This window comes from Lissotriton vulgaris, chromosome 1_1 (genome assembly GCF_964263255.1).
Source record: "Lissotriton vulgaris chromosome 1_1, aLisVul1.2, whole genome shotgun sequence".
NCBI classification, from domain to species: Eukaryota; Metazoa; Chordata; class Amphibia; order Caudata; family Salamandridae; genus Lissotriton; species Lissotriton vulgaris.
In genome coordinates, this window is record NC_141685.1 from 438,093,767 (window position 1) to 438,115,102 (window position 21,336).

The 21,336-nt window shown below is 45.2% G+C and overlaps 1 protein-coding gene across 1 annotated transcript in view; it reads right to left on the reverse strand.

Moving 5' to 3' along the window:
- C1_1H1orf87 (chromosome 1_1 C1orf87 homolog) overlaps positions 1-20,941 on the reverse strand; it is a 237,231-nt gene extending 216,290 nt beyond the window's left edge. Inside the window, exons 1-2 of the mRNA XM_086936224.1 lie at positions 20,853-20,941; positions 4,844-4,984 (exon numbers count right to left, since the gene is read on the reverse strand). Of these exons, the coding sequence (XP_086792350.1) occupies positions 4,844-4,950 (107 nt within the window). The 5' untranslated portion in view covers positions 4,951-4,984; positions 20,853-20,941. The remainder of the gene's footprint in view (positions 1-4,843; positions 4,985-20,852) is intronic.
- Between the last annotated feature and the right edge of the window lie 395 nt (positions 20,942-21,336).

Genomic DNA, 21,336 nt, shown 5'->3' on the forward strand with positions numbered 1-21,336 from the left:
GAAGACCGTCAACAAGCAGCTAGCCACCTTCCTCGAGACGAATGGATCCCTCGACCCCTCACAGTCTGGCTTCCGGGCCAACCACAGCACCGAGACCGCCCTCATCGCTGCCACCGATGACATTCGAGCCATGATGGACAACGGAGAAACAGCGGCCCTCATCCTCCTAGACCTCTCCGCGGCCTTCGACACCGTATGCCACCGCACCCTAGCGCAGCGCCTCAACATCGTCGGAATCCAGGAGAAGGCACTGGAATGGATCATCTCCTTCCTCGACGGAAGGACACAGAGAGTCCGCCTACCACCGTACAAGTCAGAGGCCACCGAAGTCATCTGCGGCGTACCCCAAGGATCCTCGCTGAGCCCAACCCTCTTCAACGTCTACATGAGCCCCCTCGCGGCCATCGCACGCCAACACAACCTGAACATCATCTCCTACGCCGACGACACCCAGCTGATCCTCTCCCTGACCAACGACCCCGCCGCCGCCAGAGCCAACCTTCACGAAGGGATGAAAGAGGTAGCCGAGTGGATGTCAACCAGCCGCCTGAAGCTGAACTCGGACAAGACGGAAGTCCTCATCCTGGGAACCTCGCCCTCCGCCTGGGACGACTCCTGGTGGCCCCCCGCCCTGGGCACCGCACCCAAACCGACAGATCACGCACGCAACCTGGGCTTCATCCTGGACTCCTCCCTCTCCATGACCAAACAAGTCAACGCCGTCTCCTCGTCATGCTTCAACATCCTGCGCATGCTACGTAAGATCTTCCGGTGGATCCCCACCGAGACCAGGAAGACGGTCACCCAGGCCCTCGTCACCAGCCAACTGGACTACGGCAACGCCCTCTACGCCGGAACCACCGCCAAGCTCCAGAAGAGACTCCAACGGATCCAGAACGCCTCAGCCAGACTCATCCTCGACGTCCCACGACACAGCCACATCTCCGGACACCTGAGAGACCTGCACTGGCTCCCGGTCAACAAGAGAATCACCTTCCGTCTCCTCACCCACGCACACAAAGCCCTGCACGATCAAGGCCCAAGCTACCTCAACAACCGCATCAACTTCTACGCTCCCAAACGTCACCTCCGATCAGCCAGTCACGCCCTCGCCGCCGTCCCCCGCATCCGAAGAGCGACGACAGGAGGAAGGTCCTTCTCCTACCTGGCCGCAAAGACCTGGAACTTCCTCCCGACCGACCTGCGCCTGACCCAAGACCACCTCGCCTTCAGGAAGAAGCTCAAGACCTGGCTGTTCGAGCAGTAGCAGCACCCCCCCCCCCCCCCCCCCCCTAGCGCCTTGAGACCCTCCGGGTAAGTAGAGCGCTCTTTAAATGTCTATGATTGATTGATTGATTGATAGTCAGTCCATTAAATCTGGGGCTCCTTCAGACCCCTGCCCTCCCCAGGTCTTCAATGAAATTTCTAGCTCAGCTGCAGGTCCACTCACAGAATTATTGAACAAGATACTGATGTTACGCAATACCCAGGTATGTGGAAGAATAGTGCCCTCTATATTGCCTCTGATGAAAAAACCTTCGCCGGACCCTAAAGATGTAAACAATTACAGGCCTATATCTCGCCTCCCCTTCCATACAAAGATATTAGAAAAGGTAATGAATGAGGAAATCGTAGCCTTTTTAGATGAGAACCAGCTTCTTGATTCCTCACAGTTCGGTTTCAGAGCCTACCACGGTACAGAATCACCTCTGGTAGCTGCATTAGAAAATGGTGATTGAAAAGGGAGGCAAATCCGCATTGATTTTTTTTTTAAAGATCTTTCTGCCGCTTTCGATATGGTCCATCATTTGCACCTCATAAACCGGCTCCAGCTGCTGGACTTTTAGGTCTCCACTCTGGCTTTGCTGAGCTCGTTTTTAGGTGACAGGCAACAGTGAGTGGAGATGGGAGAAGTTTGTTCCGCTCCTTTTTCCCTCCCCTGTCGGGTGCCTCAGGGCTCCTCTCTTAGCCCCACACTTTTTGAAATCTATGTTACCCCCTTGATCAATCACATCCATAGCTATGGTCTTGCAGTGTTCTCATATGCCGATGATACGCAGATCGTGGTATCTATATCATCTGACGTCATAAAGGAAGCAAATAACTTTCGTAGCTGCATGACTCATATCGCAAGCCGGATGCAAATGAATTGCCTGAAGTTGAATTTAGAAGCAAACTAAGTCCTGCTCTTCGGAATGGACACCCCTTTTTGGAACTCATAATGGTGGCCCACTGATCTTGGCCCGCTTCCAGTGCCGGTGCAAAAAGCAAGGAACCTGGCTGTCATTTTGTATACTAAACTGGGCTTTTCAGAACAAATAAATCAAATCACCTCTTCGGGTTTCTAGTTGCTTAGAGTCTTTGGAAGATCTTTCCATTTATTCCCCAGGACTTAAAGACAGTGATGGTGGCACTCGTGACCTCCAAGATTGATTACTGTAATGCCCTATATTTGGGCACCCAGAAGCAACAGGTGAAAAAACTTCAATCCTTACAGAATGCCGAGGCGAGGATGCTTTTAAAAATTCCTAAGTTTACATCTATCTCCCTATCACTGAAAGGCCTGCATTGGCTACTTGTCAGGAAGAGGATTATTTGTCAGGCGCTTTGCCTGGTCCATAAAGCACTTCACTGAGGTGGTCCTGTCTACTTTCAGAATCTGTTCACTTTGTATATCCCTAGTAGGCACTTAGGGGCAGATTTATGAGGCCCTTGCGCAACGTTTACGTCGCTGTTGCGTCACGCAAGGCGGCGTAAACGTGGCGCATCCCTACGAACGATTTACAACGTGACGCATCTAGGCAGATGCGTCACATTGTAAAGCCCTGCGCCGCTTGTGGGCGTTCCGGCGCAGGGTGGGCGTTCCGGGGCAGGTGCGCCTCGCAAAAGTGGCTGAGTGAAATCTATGAGATTTCACTCAGTCACTTTTAAGCCAATGCTGCGTCAAAAGCCTGCGCCTGCTTGAAGCAGGCGTAGGTCTTGACGCAGCATTGTTAAAATGGGGCACCCCCCGAGCCTTGCTGGAGCTGCGTCGCGCTTGCGACGCAACTCCAGCAATGCGCCACATTTCCGGTACAGATGCGTCACGCATCTGTGCCGTTTTTGCACCATGGTGCGCCGCATTATAAATGCGGCGCACCATGGCTGGCGGAGCTGTGGCGCACTGTGGCGCATGTTAACTAGCGCATCCCTGGGGATGCGCCAGTTAACATAAATCTGCCCCATTATATCTAGCCCAGCTAAAATGATAATCGTCCCCAGAATAAAGAAAGCAAGATGGGGTGGAAGGATGTTCTCCTTCTGATCAGGGAAACTCTGGAATTCTTTACCTTTAACTTTACGCTGCCAACCCAGCTTATTACAATTCAAGAAGCAATTGAAGACCTGGTTCTTCACTAAATGGTTCATTTAAGTGCAGTTGTTTAGCTCCCACTTACTGCTTCTCAACAGATCTGTCACTGCCAGCACCTTTGGATATTTGCACGCTATAAAATCTAATTTAGATTACATTACGATAAGCATACCTGCCTTTATTTTTGGGTTGGAAAGAAAAGTAGTCACTCACATGCTCGATTATTATTCTATCTAATATTGCCTACAAGAATGCAAATTATGACCTTACCATTCTTGAAGCTGGAGATTGAAAAACTCACTCTAAAGAGGGAGGAGGGAGACATCGAAAGTTTATGTCTGTGGGGTTTATCAACTTGTGTGCAATTTTTTACACAAACAGATCTGTTCAAAGAGTGGTGCAGTGATAGAAGAAGAGGAGGCAAGAGTTAATTAAGACTTCCGTAAGTGCAGTGGTATTTGTTAGTACTGAACTCTTCAAGGGTGCTCTGTCTTGTGTTTGTGTTTCAAGTTTTGCACAAGGTATCAGAAAGGTTGAGTGGGCATGTAATGCATTCACTAATATTTTTATGTTGCATTATAAGGTTGATGGGGGAGGTGGACAGAACTGAGTTCTTATACCTGGTAATAAAGGCAGGTATTTCAATCTAGGTACGTCTTCCTCCCCTTTATTATTTTTAAATGGCGGTGAGCCAAGAGTACTGCCTGGACAACTACATTCACATAAGACACGACATAGAAGAGAAATGGGGTGGTAAAGTGAAAATGATGGTGTGCACCATGAATACCAATCCAAGGAAATCTATGGGCAAAGTATTGAGGACAAAATATCGAGAAAGAGAAGACAGGTAAGTCTAGATTTTCTATACCTAGCACTGTATATATGTACCCATGCTGTACATATATTTTGAAGGTACATCGATGTGGCCTTAGAAATAGTAAATCTATACTTTCCTACATGCATTTACCTTTCCATAGTTTGTCTTTCGATATTCGGTCCTCAATATTATTATACCACAATGTTCTGGGGGGCGATAGTCAGTAGTACAATCAAACTTACCTACTGATTATCCTCATTACAACAGGTCCTACACTTCCTGGTCACAGTCCGTCAGCTCCACCATCACTTCCTTCAGCGGAGGTTTGACTTTGGCCAATTGGTTACTACCCTAGTAGACTACTCACAAATACTGTGTAAGGGAGCTGCTTATAGAGTCCTCGGGGGACAGGGACTAAAATAAAATTGATATTTCCATCTGCCAGTTTGAGGCTTGCGTCCATCGGTGAATGGACCATGATTGTGTTAGAATTCTGACAATGAAGAGTAAGTCCTATTGGATGCGGATTGCCAACAACACCTTAATCTGTTCTTTCTCTCACGCGGAGAGAGGTTTAGAGGGTTGCTGTGTTTTTGATATCTGTAAAAAATAACTTGTTCAGAATTTAATAATGGGAAAAAGATGAGAAACAGTTTGAAAGATGTAAAACTCACATGTAGGGTTTGTCCTCAATGCACTGAATGTACTTGCTGCCAATAATTTTCACAATAATCTCGGGAGTAGCATCAGTTCCGAAAGGTGCATCCCTGGCGGAGGCCATGTTGATGAAATGCAGAGCAGCCACTTCTGTTAACCTGCAATTTGAAATTAGAATGTTTTCATGGCTTTAAAATACAACCTTTTTCAGGGAAAAACAACCTGTGAGTAGCAAAAAAGATGGCAAGAATTGAATTTAAATGACTCTCTGATCAAAATATTAGCTAGCAAGTGAGAACATCGTCCATAATTATTCATGATCTCCCACATACAAGTGTAGAAGGAACTTATGCATCTGTGAACCCTCCTAATGTGTGTCCTACTGGATGGTACACCATGTTCACAGTACTTTGCAGATACATTGCTGATAACTTGCCTTGTTTGTCTATATTGTTCTTTGAGGATGAACAGAGACATAATATGCATAGCTGCATGGACTGCAATTAGTTATTCCAATCATTGCATTATGTCGCTATTGAGGTGCGTGTCAAAGTAGAGACAACTTCAAGGAATGCACTAAAGCACTTGATTCACAAAACATCTTCCTGCACTTTCCCTAACTATTTAGGAAACTGGGATATATCTTATGTTGTTACATGTTCGAATACGACACTGAGCAATGTGGCACAAAATAAAAAAGACCACTTTGAAAGTGATGGTGCCAGAAGGAAGACGGGTGATATATTGGGCATCTAAGGGTGAGAAGGGAAACCAATGGGACCATGTATGAGACATAATGAGCTGATAGGGAGCCCTAAGGATCATAAGGTAGATACTGGTGTCTGATATGGAGGCTATGGGTGAGACATGTGGACATCCCTATTGATGGAGGGACAAAACAGTGGGCTAGGAAGACCTCTGTGATGTTGGGCCCTGTGGAGAGAGAAGAGCTAGTGAAGAGGTGGCGATAGGTTGATCAGACGAAAGGACACATCACCCTTAAGGGGATATTTGTAATGAAGGTGCTTTGATTTTGAAATGCAGCTCATAAATAAAATGTCCAGACCACATATTACGTCATTGAGTATTTTAGAGTTACAGCAGGAATATGGTCACCTATTCACTGTACTCAAAACTCAATGCTGGATACAACCAGTGGAGGTTACCAGATGGCGTATGTCTCCAGCCCAGGGCAAATAAATGCTAAGGGCTTACAACAGCGTCAGACACTCGAGAGTAAATCAATAAAGTGTGGGCCAAAACCGGGATGCTTGTAGGGGTCTCTGAGAGTCTCTCAACCTAATGCATTGAACACAGTCGGAAGCATTTATTAATATGCCGAATGGCAAGTTCCTTCCGATTGGATTTTCTTTCCCTACACGGATACAACCCCTCCTGCATGGGCTGTTCAGTTAGTGGTCATATAGCAGCACTGTACGTGGCATCAATGTGCCCTGAAACTTTACTAAGACTCAACTACGTGCAGCTTCAGCAGTCTGGTGAGAGCTCTTGTCAGTCATCACACACTGCACGTAATACATATACGTTTCATGCATAATCCTTTATTCCTTTCCTGATTTGCTACGTGGATGTACGCCAACCATTCTTATTTTTAGTTTCAGAATGGCTTTTGCCCACCAATTCAGTGAAATAAAAAATAAATTATATACAATGTGTGCATCACATCATACAATCGATCTCGGTTATAATTCTTATTACGGTTTTCTGTTAGAATTGGGTTAGTGATGCTGTGTTAGTGCCACGCCTGGTTCTAGCAGGGGTGGGCCAGGCCCACCCAAACATGACCTTTGGCCCACCCAATCACGACAGAAGAGGCCATGGAGAAGACACCTGTTAAGTGCTTCCTCCATCTGAAGGTGGAAATGTTGTAATGTTTTTTCACTATCTTCAAAACTGAAATTGGGCGGTGTGTTTTGGGTGTAGACGTTTAACTGGGAGAGCCCCAGCAGAGAGTTAAGGCTCTGGCTTGGCACTTTGGGTCATGCAAGTGTCAAGCCTTGACAATATTTTCTAAGTAAAACACAACATTTGATACAGTCACCTCTAAATTCTAAAAACGGTATTTCTTTTACACATGGAAGCTTTGACATGAATATGTCAGAAAATGGCACTGCACTGAGAAGAACTTATAAACATGAGCTTAGAGTCAATACCTGCCCCCGACCTCACTCTGGTGGCAGTGCTGATAGTGAACAAACAGGCAAGAACGTTTTTCTGTGGACCCTGTATGTGGGCCAGATATTATAGTCAACTTTAATCGATTAAATCAAACGCAATAGGTTTTGGTATAGTTGATTTTCTGATTCATGTATTTGAACGTGCTTTCATGCACAAATATGAAGAGAAACGCGTTTTGGTGACATACAATATTTGCCCAAGATCACACAGTTAAAGTGGGGAAGCTGCAGTTTATCCAGGTTTATGTTTTCCCTTTGTATCATCAGCCACTAAATGGCAATCTATTTGTCTCTCCTTTTTATGTTTGTTTTTTATCTCTTTGTGCAGTTTTTATTCAGTGCGAACTCAACCTACAAGTATCAAAGTGCTTTACATGAACACCAGTTACATTACACAAGGTCACATTCATTTATTTTATACACTGGTGATATACCCAGAATCACAGGATGTTGAGCCAAAGGCTAGACTCAAACCTAGCTTTTTCGGTTACAAAGTTAGAAGCTCTCACTGTAATGCCACGTCCTGGGTAGATTGAGGGTGGCAGTACATAAAGGCCCGGCTTGTTATGGGCTTGAAGTTCCCAGAGCACCTCAAGCTGACCCAGAACCAGTCTTCAGACACAAGCACAGATCAGACTTTTAGTGGGTGCCCCATTTCTAGTTGGGAGAGTTCGGACAGAGGTGTACCTGCCAATGATGCGACAGGTACAGTGACACGAGGGCCAATGCCTGTGAATGGCCTTCTTCACCTCAATTATGGTTTGTGTGGGGGTTCTGAGAGAGTTTATGTATTTTAGCTTCCGTAAGATCCACGCAGATATACTGTAGGATGGGCCATGCATTATACGATTCAGATAGTAGCAGTGAACGCCTCATTGTATGAGTAGCCACCAGGGTGAGAGAATCTTAAATGTCGCCCAAGAATTAATGTGGAATTACAATGCCTAATAGAGTAGGGGCCTGATTAACAAATGTAAAGGTACACTTTTATGTAAGTTTAATATTTCCTTGTATTCACTAAATATATTGGCTACAGAGATGCTGCAGTCAAGATGGAGAGCTCTGGACATGAAAAGATAGGACAGGCCTAACTTTTTATGTGTGGAGTATCTACCATGAGTGCGGAGTCTCTACAGCCGTCAAATTACTATTTGTAAAATTAAACTTGTAGTTTATGAATACCAAAAATAGTAAACTTACACAAAAGTTTAGGCTTACATTTTGAATCAGGTACTAAGAGTGTCTGTCTGTTTTCTGCCAGATGCTCAGGTGTAGTAAATAACTGTGTTAACTCAAGTAAGAGATTGTGTTGGGCTGAATTTGTCCTCACCGGTATGGCAGGGTTACAAATGTGACCATTTCATAATCTGATATCTTCTTACAGTCACTACACATTCTCAGCCTATAGTCAATGCCACCGGAACATTGCAATTTTATGGATGTGGTGTTTTCCACAAAATTATGGATTGGCCTCAGTTGCCACATAATCTATCATCTGTTGCATAATCTACGACTTTAAAAAAACGCTCCTAGCTCAAAGGGATCAAAAGTTACCAAAAATGCGGCAATACATGTTGTAGCTCAATTGAAGACCCTTTGCAAAGGTTGACTGTTCCTATTTACAGTTGCTTATTGCTATACTTGTGTTTTTTTATCTTATATTAATGAGGTGCAACCTAGGCTCAAACAGTGTTAACAAGTGTAAAACAAATAACAAAATAATGAAGTATTACCATTACAAAATGCCACCGCATTACACCACATAATTAGCCTTTTCTTGCTGCTTCATCTTGTCAACAGTGCTGCAAAAGCTGTTCCTCTCATACCACATACATTCAGTGGCCCTGGTGATGCTATGTGCATATCACATCTACTGGTGCTGGTCATAATTAATTTCAATAGAGTGCTACCCCGTATTATGCAATGTGGGATGATATACAAACAGTGGCATTAATGAGAAATATCCAGACCTACCTCAGAACTAAATAAGCCTAGCCAAGACCCTTTGGCTCATTCTTGACTGCAAACTCATCATCACAGCTGTAGTCAACGCCATAAGTGCCGTATGCTTTCACGTACCCAAAAGGAACCACCGCTCTGCCGACCTCGCTATGGCAGAGATCCCACGCATCCGCAGAACCAGAGCTGGCGAAACAGCCTTCTCCTACGTCTCAGCAAAGACCTGGAACGAGCTCTCAGTCAACATTAGAAGCTCCCCCACTCTGCACACCTTCAGGAAGAAACTCAAGACCTGGGCCCTTATTTATGAGGCCTTGTGTCAGTTTTGCGCCGCCGGTGCGTCACTTTTTGTGACGCACCAGCGGCGTACAAAATGCGCCTTGTTGCGCCATATTTAAAAAGTGACGCATCTAGGTAGATGCGTCACTTTTTAAACCCCTGCGCCACATTATACCTGCGTCAGGTATAATGTATGCAGAGGGGGCGTTCCCCCGCAAAAAGCCTCGTAATAGTGACGCAGTGAAATCTATGAGATTTCACTGCGTCACTTTTAGGATGCTGTTGCGTCAAAATCTTGCGCCTGCCTCACAGCAGGCGTAAGACTGACGCAAGCCCTTTCACATGGGGCTTTTCCCATGTGAAAGGATGCATTGCTGGAGTTGCATCACTTTTGTGACACACTCCAGCAATGCGTCACTTTTGCGCTTACAGATGCGTCAGAAATACTGACGTATCTGTAAGTTCTTGCGACATGATGCGTCATACATCAAATATGACGCATCATTGGTGTCGCAAGGAGTGTGCAGTGAAAAGTGACGCATCGCTGTTTTCACGCAGCGATGCGTCACTTTTCATAAATGAGGCCCCTGGCTTTTTGACTGATCCTGAGCTGCATTCCCTCCCCTTGCGACCCCCCTCCCCCCCCCTCACAGCACCTTGAGACCCTCAGGGTGAGTATCGGGCTTTATAAACTCCCCAATTGATTGATACTGAAGATGATGAGGCAGGTTTTCAAATGGACCCCTGTAAACATGCTGAAAATCATCACCCACAATATTGCTGCCAGCAACTTAGACTACAAGAACACTCTCTACACTGGGATAAATATGCATCTCATTGGGAGGCTGCAGAACATCCAGAACTCGCCAGCCAGAATCCCTCCCAACCTCCCTCGACACACACATCTCAACTCAAGGAGCTACAATGGCTACCCTAACCTAAACAAGCACATTTCAAACTCCTCTTTCAAACTTTTAAGGCACTCTGGCCCAGCACACCTCAACAATATCATCTGCTTTCACAAACCTTCCAGACACCTTAGTTCAGCAAGACTCCTACTTGCTCACAACCCAAGTAAATGTAAAACCAGATCCAGAAGTTTAGCCTTCTCCTACATTGCTCCTAAATGATGTGCCATTAACACCAAGCCTCCTCTCTTGAATTCCACAGGAAGCTGAAGATCTGGCTTATCGAGTAACAATAATAGGCCATAAGTTTGGCTAATCTCACACCTGCTTGGCACCAGGATACCCTCCTGGGTGAGAGTGCGCTTATCAAACCAACATAGAAAATGAACAAGTGATGGACGGAATGGTGACCAATGTCAAACATTTCATTTCCAGTACATAGATCTGGGCCTAAATCTGTAGTTTTTTTGCTTAAATGCTATTCCAGTTTGGACCCAGCCATATGCAAATCAGTCTTGACACTGCTCCCCATGGGAATAGTCCAGCCGGAACTGCCAGGTCAAGTCCTCCGTGGACCAGAAAAAAGCATCCTAGGACCATTTTCGGGGTATCACCAAACAATCAACAAAAACTATGGATTTAGGGCCAGCTCCCTCTACTGGGGGTGAGTGTTTGACATTTTATAGCATTCGGTCCATCAATTTTTCTTTTTGCATTTGTCACTCCATGTGGGGCAGGGATTCCCAGACATACGTCCGGTGCTCGCCATGCCACTAGATTCAGGCTATCCTGGCTGATGAGGAGTGATACCCCAAAACTGGTCCTAGGATGATTGTTTTCTGTCCAGGAAGGACCTGGCTTGGCATTTAGGGCTGGACTGTTCCCATGGAGAGCAGAGCCAAGATTGATTTGCATGTGACTGGGTCCATACTGAGTTGGCGTGGTGAGCAAAATAGAATGGATTTAGGCCCAGATCGCTGTACGGGGGTGAGTGTTTGACATTGTTCAGCGTTCCATCCATCAATTGTTTTTTGTGCATTACAAATCAACATAGCATGACATGACATGATCTGACCGAGAGAAGTAAATGCAGTTTATGGAACATTCAGTTCACACTGGTACAAAATTCAACCATGACTGGAGTATTCTGTTAGTCTGGATGATTGCTTTTGTTTCCCATGTTATATGCTTGTTTGCCTCTGTGCCTGCTTCTCTAATATAGGACAGGCTCAGGGGCATAGTGATTCCCGTCATTTGTGTGGGGTCACCCCCATGCAAAGGAGGGAAAGTCCTCTGAATATAGTGCTGGCTATAAATGTGTGCCAACGCTATCATTCTTACAGAAGAGGCTGCAAAGCATCTGCGGCCCCTCTGTAACTGAGGCACTCTGTGTAATACGGTCCCAAGGTTAGCTGTTTGACTGCAACTACTGGTTTTACAATTGTAAGGCATGAAAACTGGTCTTCTTTGTCAACAATACTGCTTTCTTTTTTCCGAATGTGAAGCTGTTTTTCAAACTTTTGTATCAATGAAAGTACACTGCAAAAGAACAACATGAAAATTAAGTTACAGCATGCAAAGAAATAGGTGTGAGCAAATTGCAAGGTGTAAGTAGCCAGTTTTCCTAGTGTGAAATGGCAAGGCTTAGGTGTGGTAACAGGGACCTCCTACTTGAACTACTATTACAATCTGCTTGGAAACCTGGTGCTTGTGCTGAAGCCTGGCCTGCTGGAAATTATAAGGGTTGGGATTGTTGAGTATAGACATTAGCGCTTACTCTCAAATAACTTTCTAGATGCACTGAATTTCTGTTTGGAAGAAGATATGATGCAATCTTGGGCTTGTAGGCTACCTCCAAAATTGATGAAAATTGGGACCACATTGGCCCACCTAAACATATCCTTGGCCCATCCAAATGAAATTCCTGGAACCGGGACTGCGTGCTACATTACCGGAATTTGTGTGTAAGCCTGATTAAGTTGGTCACCTTGGTCCTTACAAACTTTTAAGAGGCTTTCACCTTGGAGCACAGTAAGAGTGGGCTTGTAACGTCCGCTTAGGTGTTGTGGCCCATCTTTAAGTTGAATGGCAAGATCCTTTTTTATTGAACTGTGTACGTGTTAATTGGTGGTGGAGAAGTGTAACTTGATAGTTTTAATGGTTACTTCGGCATGGCTTAAGTTGGTAACATCCTTGCCCGGTGTTAAGGAATATTCTGTTGTCTTTGTAGTATGTTGTAGTATGTTAAGTTTTTTTCTATTTATTGACATTTTTATAAACCAACAGCATCATGGACAATTTGCCATTCTGTGCATGTAATTTCGTCCTCCATCTCCTACTACATTCAAGGTTATGCTTAAAGTTTTGGATGGAGATGGAACCCCTGCTCTTCCAAAGAAAGCAACTAGCAACTTCCAAGCCCAACCCAAACATCTTGGAACATCATAGTAGGTAATACCTGCTGATAGCTACACCTTCAGCCAATCCTTTATCAAAATGGGAAGGCCACCCAGTACATCGCTCCATTCTTATGGCCTGCTGCTCTGTTAAACACCCGTGGTCTCATAGCCACTTGTAAACAAGACATATTCATGGCGAACACCCATTCCATTAGAGCAAAGATGGACAAGAGATGGAACAACTTCAACTTGGCTCTGTGAGCCATTATCCTATCCTAGCTCACTGCAACTAACACCCTAAATAAATCAACTTGACAGGGAGAGAATACAAAAGTAGGCATACATAGAAAGATCTGCCAAACTTCAAACCCACTGAAGGTTCTTACTAGGTATAAACTCTGGATTTTACTTAACACCCTACCACAATGATCTCATAGACTACATCAAAGTCCCTCCGGGCAGATCTTTAACACCCTCTTCCCTCCTCCTAATAACAGTCCAGCCTCATAAAATTGTAACATGGTTGACATTCATACAGCAACCAATACAGACACAGGGATGAAATTTCTCCTATAATAACTACAATTACCACACAGAGACCTTCAAGAGCTATCGAATGCTGCCAGCTTATCTAACAAATAAGTCATACGTGTATCCCTCACACTCCTTTAATTCACCACACTGTTAAGCTGAGTCTTGCACAGCACGATAACCGCATCTGAGTGGATATCATGCACAACAGGGTCAATACCCACATAGGCTCAAAACTAAGACAACACTCTTCCAAACACCCACCCTGCACAGTGTAGGCATACTACCCGTTTGAGCAAGCACTTCAGCAATTCACCTAGGGGTAGTAAGCACTATATAAATGCTACAATACAATACAAATGTGATACATTCTCATATATATATATATATATAAAGAGTCTTTTAGACATTGGCTACTGCAGTTTCGCTGGCTTTAGACATTGGCTTACAGTGCTGTAATTAATGTGGGCAGCACCCCACTACATTTCACAGATGTGAACATTCAGGAAGTAAGGTGTCTCCTTATTGGGACATGCATCATCATGGTGTAAGAGCTGGGAGTGCAGCACAGCCCCCAGCCAATCCATCTCATGATGTTGTTTCACCGGCCAGCTTCGACCTTATACCAGATCCCCTTTGGTGCTCGCCGCCCGGCCCTTGGGTTGTGGGCTGAATGGCTGTGTACTCTTGTCGTTGGCCAGGGGACTATGGAAAATGCACAATTGTTTCTGATTGCGCTTATTTTGCTGGTCTGATATGTAATTTTCACTAATTCCTGCAATAAAAATATATTAAAAAAAAAAAAAAAAATGATGTTGTTTCACCGGCTGCTATTCTCATGTGCACCCGGTGGGTGTGTTCCCTTCTGTTGGGCCACTCCTCTCCATATGGATCCGGCAAGTTCCTCAATCTAGCCCCTATTGTAATCCCTCCTCCTACCAGGCTACTTTTACTTTTCAGAAAAACACACCTTTAAAGCTTTTTAAACAACAGTTCTTACAGTCCATATAGCTGAAGAATAGAGACATGGGGCCTCATTTATGAGGCTGTGCGTCACTTTTACACCGCCGGTGCATCACTTTTTGTGACGCACCAGTGGCGTAAAAAATGCGCCTTGTTGCGCCATATTTACAAAGTGACGCATCTAGGTAGATGCGTCACTTTGTAAACCCCAGTGCCACATTATACCTGCGCCAGGTATAATGTATGCAAGGGGGGCGTACTGACGCAAGGAAGGGTCGTAGAAGTGACGCAGTGAAATCTATGAGATTTCACTGCGTCACTTTTAGGACGCCGTTGTGTCAAAATCTTGCGCTTGCCTCACAGCAGGCTTAAGACTGACGCAGGCCCTTTCACATGGGGCTTGCCCCATGTGAAAGGACGCATTGCTGGAGTTGCGTCACTTTTGTGACACACTCCAGCAATGCGTCACTTTTGCACTTACAGATACGTCAGAAATACTGACGTATCTGTAACTCCTTGCGACATGATGCGTCATACATTAAATATGACGCATCAGGAATGTCGCAAGGAGTGCTCACTGAGAAGTGACGCATCGCTGCTTTCACGCAGCGATGCGTCATTTCTCATAAATGAGGCCCATGGTTCAACCCGAAGTTATAGAAAAAACACTGCAAGTTGTAAATAGAGTTTTAGGTCTCACCTAGTTACTATTGGTTGGCTTCATCATCTCTTTAATTTCCTAGCTTCTCATTAGTCAGCGAGTACCAGTTTCACTTTCACCTTTGTGTATTTGTCCCTTCGATGGAGCATAGACCAAATAATTGGTCCTTCTGCTGCAGACAGGCAGATTCAGGTACTTTTTTTTTCTTGCTTCCCCATCATTATTGGAAAATAAAGATAGGGGAAAATAGGACCCTCAAAATCAGTAATTTTTATTTCAAGAATTCCTGCGAGAATTGTTCTGTTTATCTTGGTACCAGAAGAGACTTAGCTAAGCTCAGAAACCAGATGTGTGCCTTTGGTGAAATCCCTACACCAAAAAAAGAAATTAAAACACTAGGAGTATGGTTGGAACCTGACCTCACCATGAAGACTCAGGCAGCCAAAACAGCTGGTACATGCTTTGGCCTCTTGCGATCTATTCGCAAGATCCTCCCTCTCCTCCCCCCCCTATCCAGGAAACTACTGGTTCAGGGGCTCATCTTAGCCCGGCTTGACTATAGCAACGCCGTCTACCTCGGCGCACCTGAATTCACCTTGGCTAAACTCCAACGCACCCAAAATGCGGCGGCGAGGCTCATTATGAACCTTCCACCCAGAGCCTCAGCCAGGTCTGCTCTTAAGGCCCTGCACTGGCTTCCTGTTCGCCAGAGAGTAGAGTTTAAGGCCCTGTGCACCACCCATAAACTCATCAACGGTGTTGGTCCAGCCGCCCTGAAAGACATGGTCATCCCCTACAAAGCCCCCAGACTCCTTCGCTCTGACGGCGAACATCTGGCCACGGTTCCTAAATTCAAGAAGGCTCGCACTCGGTCAAAGCCTCCGCAGGATGGAACTCACTTCCACGCAGCCTGCGTCTGGAACCTTGTCACGCCCTCTTCCGAAAAAAACTAAAAACCTTCCTGTTCCCCAAATAGTTTTCCCTTCTCCCCCTCTCTTGGTCTCCACAGATTTACAGCGCGGGGATGCCTACGGGTCACCAGGCGCTCTATAAATCGCAAAATAAATAAATAAATAAATGTGGCACAGTACCCAAAAAATTCTCGATGGTGACCAGTGGAAACCTAAAGTTAGTCTTCGGTGACGTGAGGTCCAGGTGAGCTTGTAGTAATGATACTTTTGTACAGTCTGCCCACTTGAGGAAACTCATTAATATTCTCTGGCTCCACATCTTGCATTCATTAAGTTGTTGTACATGAGTGTAAGCTGGTGCGCGACATGTACAAGGGTGGCTTTGCAACCACCCGTGACACATCATCCCTGGAATAGATCCAAAACAGACTAATGAGACTGCAAGGATGGGACATATCTGAGCAAAAAAGGGAAATATGCTGGTATGGCACATGAGTCTCAGAGTGCAAAGTCTGGGAGTCAGGGTCGAGAGCATGAATCTCAGTAACTAATAGGGGCTCTTCCAGGAGCTATGTGATACCTGCAAACTACCATTCAAAGATAGCTTTCTGCAGTCACTCCTCTAGTTAAGGTTGACACTTCCTTCTATAGGGAATCCTATTTTTGCACTTTTAATATCGTGACAAGTTGTTAAATGTTTGCCAAACAATGAGAGAGAATGGCAGAGAATGTGGCATTCCGGCTAAAGCTGCAGACTTTGCAACTGGGAAGCCATGTTCGATTTTCGGCATCGGCTCAACATTCTGTGATTCTGGGCAAATCACGTAATATCCTGTGCCTAAAAAAATTATTGAGACCGTGTGTAATGTAACTGGTGCTCATGTAAAGTGCTTCAACACCTTCGGGTTGTGTTTGCACTGAAAAAAGCTGCAAAAAAACAGCTTTCAGAATGCTCAAATAGTGCAGATTTGATAAAATAGTTCATACGTTTTAAAGTGGGGCGGGTGGAAGCCAGAGCTTCTCACTTAAAATGTGATATGGGATTTTCCGATAATACTCTTTGTTAGGATAAACTGTGAATTGTGAAACTGACGGATGAAGGGCCACCAAAGTTTAGCGGCATGACAAAGAAAAAGGCACAGAATGACGGGAAGGCTTCTTGCCACTCTGCCTTTTCGTGTTTTTTAATTTATTGTTCAGGAGTTCTGGAATTATAAGCTAAAATGTGAGTGTCATTTTTTGCAGACACCATGTATTGGACACTCATTCCTCCCTAGCACAAAATATGTATAATCAAATACAAATTAAAACAAGCAGTGGCAAAGCCAATGCATCCTGCCTAGCCCAATGTGTCTCTCCTACGCGAGATCTCTTGGTTTTGTCAATGTTTTTAGCGATGTAGTACAGCAGCATGGCTAAACGTAAAAAAAGTAGAGACTACAGGCTGAAAAAATCAAGAGAGGGGAACGAAGGGAGAGAATAGAAGTGGATAAGTATGGGGGAGAGTGAATATAATGACTTGGAAACAAGAATGAAGGAAAGAGAATGAAAGAAGGGGAAAGGAGAGAATTGTGTTATACTTTCTTTTATTTCACTCGTCTTAGTGTATGAAAAAAATTAGAAAGGGGTAAGAAGAGGACATGGGAAGGGAGAAAGAAAAGGAAGGGAATGGCTTTAGGTGTAAATAGGAGGAATTGAGAAAAGCGGCAAGATGGCAGACTGAGGAAAAGGGGAGCGGCAGGCAGATGAGGCAGGAAGAGCACACTGATTGATTATTGCTTACATTGTGATAGGGTTACAATCCCTATCTTGATAAGAAGTATAAAGCAGTTCTTGGACATTTTTGTAATTAAAAAGCTGAAGTGGGTGGATCATCCTCCCATCAGGGACATCTTTTTTTTTTAAAGACGCTTTAAGGCATGGGCAAAGTGGGATCTGACCCACGACCCCACCTTTGCATGAGCTTGGAAACATCCAGTTTGTTTACTTACTTTTTTGTTTTACCAGTCAGGCTGCCCAGCAATTCTGGTTTTTACCTGAGAGTTAGTGAGTGTTTAAGATAAATACATATTAGGTTCTGTTTAGATTCAGCAAGCATGTAACATTTTTTGTGGCAAATTTCTTTGCCACAAAGGTTGCAAACATCTATGCATCCTTTCAGGTGACTGCCACAGGGGACTGCAATAGGTCCAACCCCCCCCCCCCCCTGGTACAAGACCTACCTACGCTTAATGAATTCTCTCCCCTGGATGGCGACAAGGCCCAATTGCTTTTGGGCAATCTAAAATCTGGATCACCTAGTGATGTAGCCCCACCTACCATCCTCAAACTTGTCTCAGACACAGTGGCCCCCGTGATACAGGATGTGATTAATACATCCTTGACCACTGGGGTAGTTCCACCTATGTGGAAACAAGCAAGAGTAAGAGCGTTATTAAAAAAGCCCAACCTCAACCCCGACGATTGTTCCAACTATCGCCCTATTTCCCTGTTCCCAACTGTTAGCAAGATTGCTGAAAAACATGTCAACTCTCTTCTATCTACCTTCATTGAAGCTAATAATCTGCTGCACTACACCCAGACCGGGTTTAGATGTAAACAGGGTACTGAAACGTCCCTTGTGGCAGTAAATGAGGAAACCAGAAAGATTCTGACGAAGGGAAATGCGCGGCCATACTATTATTAGACCTCAGTGCGGCCTTTGATACCGTTAATCACACGATTCTCATTCAGAGATTGAGTGATGTAGGTATCACTGGGACCGCTCTGAACTGGCTTAGCTCTTTCCTTTCCAATCGGACTTTCTCAGTGTTTGAGGATGATATAGTTTCAGCCCCAATACAGCTCCAATGTGGTGTTCCCCAGGGGTCATCCCTCAGCCCGACCCTATTTAATATTTACATGAGACCTTTGGCTGAGGTGGTGCAACCTTGGGGAGTACAATTGGTAACATATGCTGATGATACTCAGCTTATCATCTCCTTGTCTGGGCAGGAGACGACTTATAACAATCTCTCCTCCTGTCTTAGCAAAGTCCAGGAATGGATGAATGACTCTTTTTTTAAGCTTAATGGAGCTAAAACAGAGGTCATGATGCTAGGACATAAACCACCTACCTCTGTGGATATGTGGTGGCCGGATTCCCTGGGGCAGCCTCCAACCCCCAAGGAGCAAATTAAAAGCCTGGGAGTGTGGCTGGATCCAGCCCTTAACTTTCAGGTCCAAGCCCGAAAGGTAGCAGGGACTGGTTATGCTCTCATGAGAGCACTCAGAAAGATCCTAGGATTACTTCCCTTTGAGGCTAGAAGGATCCTAGTACAATCCCTGATACTATCACGATTAGACTACTCCAACGCAGTCTATCTAGGGGCCCCTAAAGGGACAATCAAGATCCTCCAGACCATCCAAAACTGTGCTGCCCGAATGCTACTAAATATCCCACGCAGAACCTCTGCCAAACCAGCACTGAAGCAACTACACTGGTTGCCTGTGCAACAACGAATTGAATTTAAAGCAATGACTATTGCTCATAAAGCCCTGCATAACTCCGGAGCAGACATTCTTGCACCCTTGTTTACTCCTTATCAAACATGCAGAACCCTGAGATCCAGTAATAAGAATCTACTGGCAATCCCCAGGATCAGGAGATCGCGCACCGGGGGCAGACGTTTCTCTCTACAGGCTGCAAAGCTTTGGAATAATCTTCCAGATGCTATCCGCTTAGAGGAGAACCATCTCAAGTTTAGAAAAATGCTGAAAACCTTCCTATTCTGCTAAAATTAATAGTGAGATGACTGGTCCACGTAAGCGCTGGGATGCCTCAGGGTAACCATGCGCTATAGAAATGTGTAATCATTCATTCATTCATTCATTCATTCATTCATTCAATCATTCAATCATTCATTCATTTTGAAGTGCATATGTCCAGCCCAACAGCACGAGCTGTTGCCTGTTTGCGGTATGTAATTCAACAGTAACTGCTTCCTTCTTGCGGAGCTATTGCCGGAGTGGTGCGATCACTGGCTAGTGCCACTGGACTCCGATTACCAGTCCCACATAGCGGGCCAAGGCAGTAAAACAAAAGCACCCAAGAGCACCATATACCTGAATGGTGTTGATAGAAAGTACGCCATACATTGTAGATAGTCCAGTCAGAGACTGCTTGCCCCGAGGTAGGGCCATGGCTAGGCCGCATGTCAATGTGCAGAGCAGCGTCATATGCTCCCTCCTTGACTGCCCCATCATTTTGGAACCACTGCTGGGCCAGTGCAATCACAGCATAGTCCCAACTGACTGAAAATCCCTGTTCCTCACATTGCAGGTGGTGGGAAAATGCCCCCTTTGTATGCACATACCCAAAAGATGAGACACCAATCCACTGCACCTCATGCAACGAGCTTGTCTCTGTGCTGGTGCAGGCCAGCCAGAGGTAATCTGTTGGTTGCAGTGTTTTGCCCAGATGAAAGTTGTCTAAGGAAGAGGGTGGCCGGCGATCTCACCATAGTTGCATAGGGCGTGAATGAGCTCAAAATGTATTTCAAATTCAAAGTTCTTCTGTGCAGGGGGGGTGGCAAAATTTTGTTTGGCCCGGGGTCCCCAAAATCTTTAAGAGGTCCCTGATTTAAGTGCGTGACTGGCCCCATAAGATGGAAAATGAACAAGACAGTAGCAAGCTCATTAGCTGCCGTGCATCGAGCGGAGTTGAATTTGCACCACTGCCAGATCAGGGGTGATTAGTTACAGGCAGCAGGCAGACATTTCCTAAACAACCTTATTGTTTATGCTCCACAAGTAGCAATATAATGTACTGCTCTTTTTAGGCAACTTGGAAATCGTATACAGGTCAATTTAAATCCCAAACGTACTTTTTGACAGTCAGTACCTTATTGTGCTTAGCCGTGTTTCCACTGTCTGTCACATCTCGTCACATGGATGCTGTCCGCTTGAGCCTAGACTTCCCGTTCGTCCTACGTCTAGTAAACGTCTTTCGCTCCCTGCCATGCCTGAGACCCGGGATGCTACGCTGCACTGCGACTCTTGCAAGCAGGCGCTATAACTCTGAGCGAGGTAATGGTTAATTAAACAACCTCTTTGTTTATAAATTAGCTCCCATTTCTCGCTAAGGTGTGTTTTGCGCAAGTAATGTATCCGGCAAGCAAAAGACATCAGTTTTTATGAGATAAATAGAGGGAAGTGATGCTAGAAAGATCTCGTTACCTGTACGCCTCGAGTCCGTCTTAAGGAGCGGAAGGATGGGAGATGACGTTCCTCCAGCGCGCGCGTGCTCACGAGGCCGTCACCAGGACGCGGCTCCGTTGCTGGGCGGGGAAGCACTTTCCAACCCTCTAAGGCAATCTGTAAATACCGCACCTCGGGCTGCAGCTAGCTACACGACGTTGTCACAGAGCTCCAGCGAGCCTGAGAAGTGGAAGTAAAAACTAGAGGAAAATTAGAAGAGTTTACAGAATGAATTCAATGTAGTCTGTTTTAATGTAACTGTGAGAAGTTGGCCTGGTATATAATGCTCACTAATTCTAGTGATCACTTTGTACCATGCCAAGCAACCCTTATGATGATTGGTTGTAATTCAACCTTGTAGACCAGTTATCCTAGTGGTAACGTGGACAAAGCAGTCTTAGGCTACACTCTGAAAGGCATGTGAAGCCAGCTGTAATACCATACACAACCCCCTTGAATACCA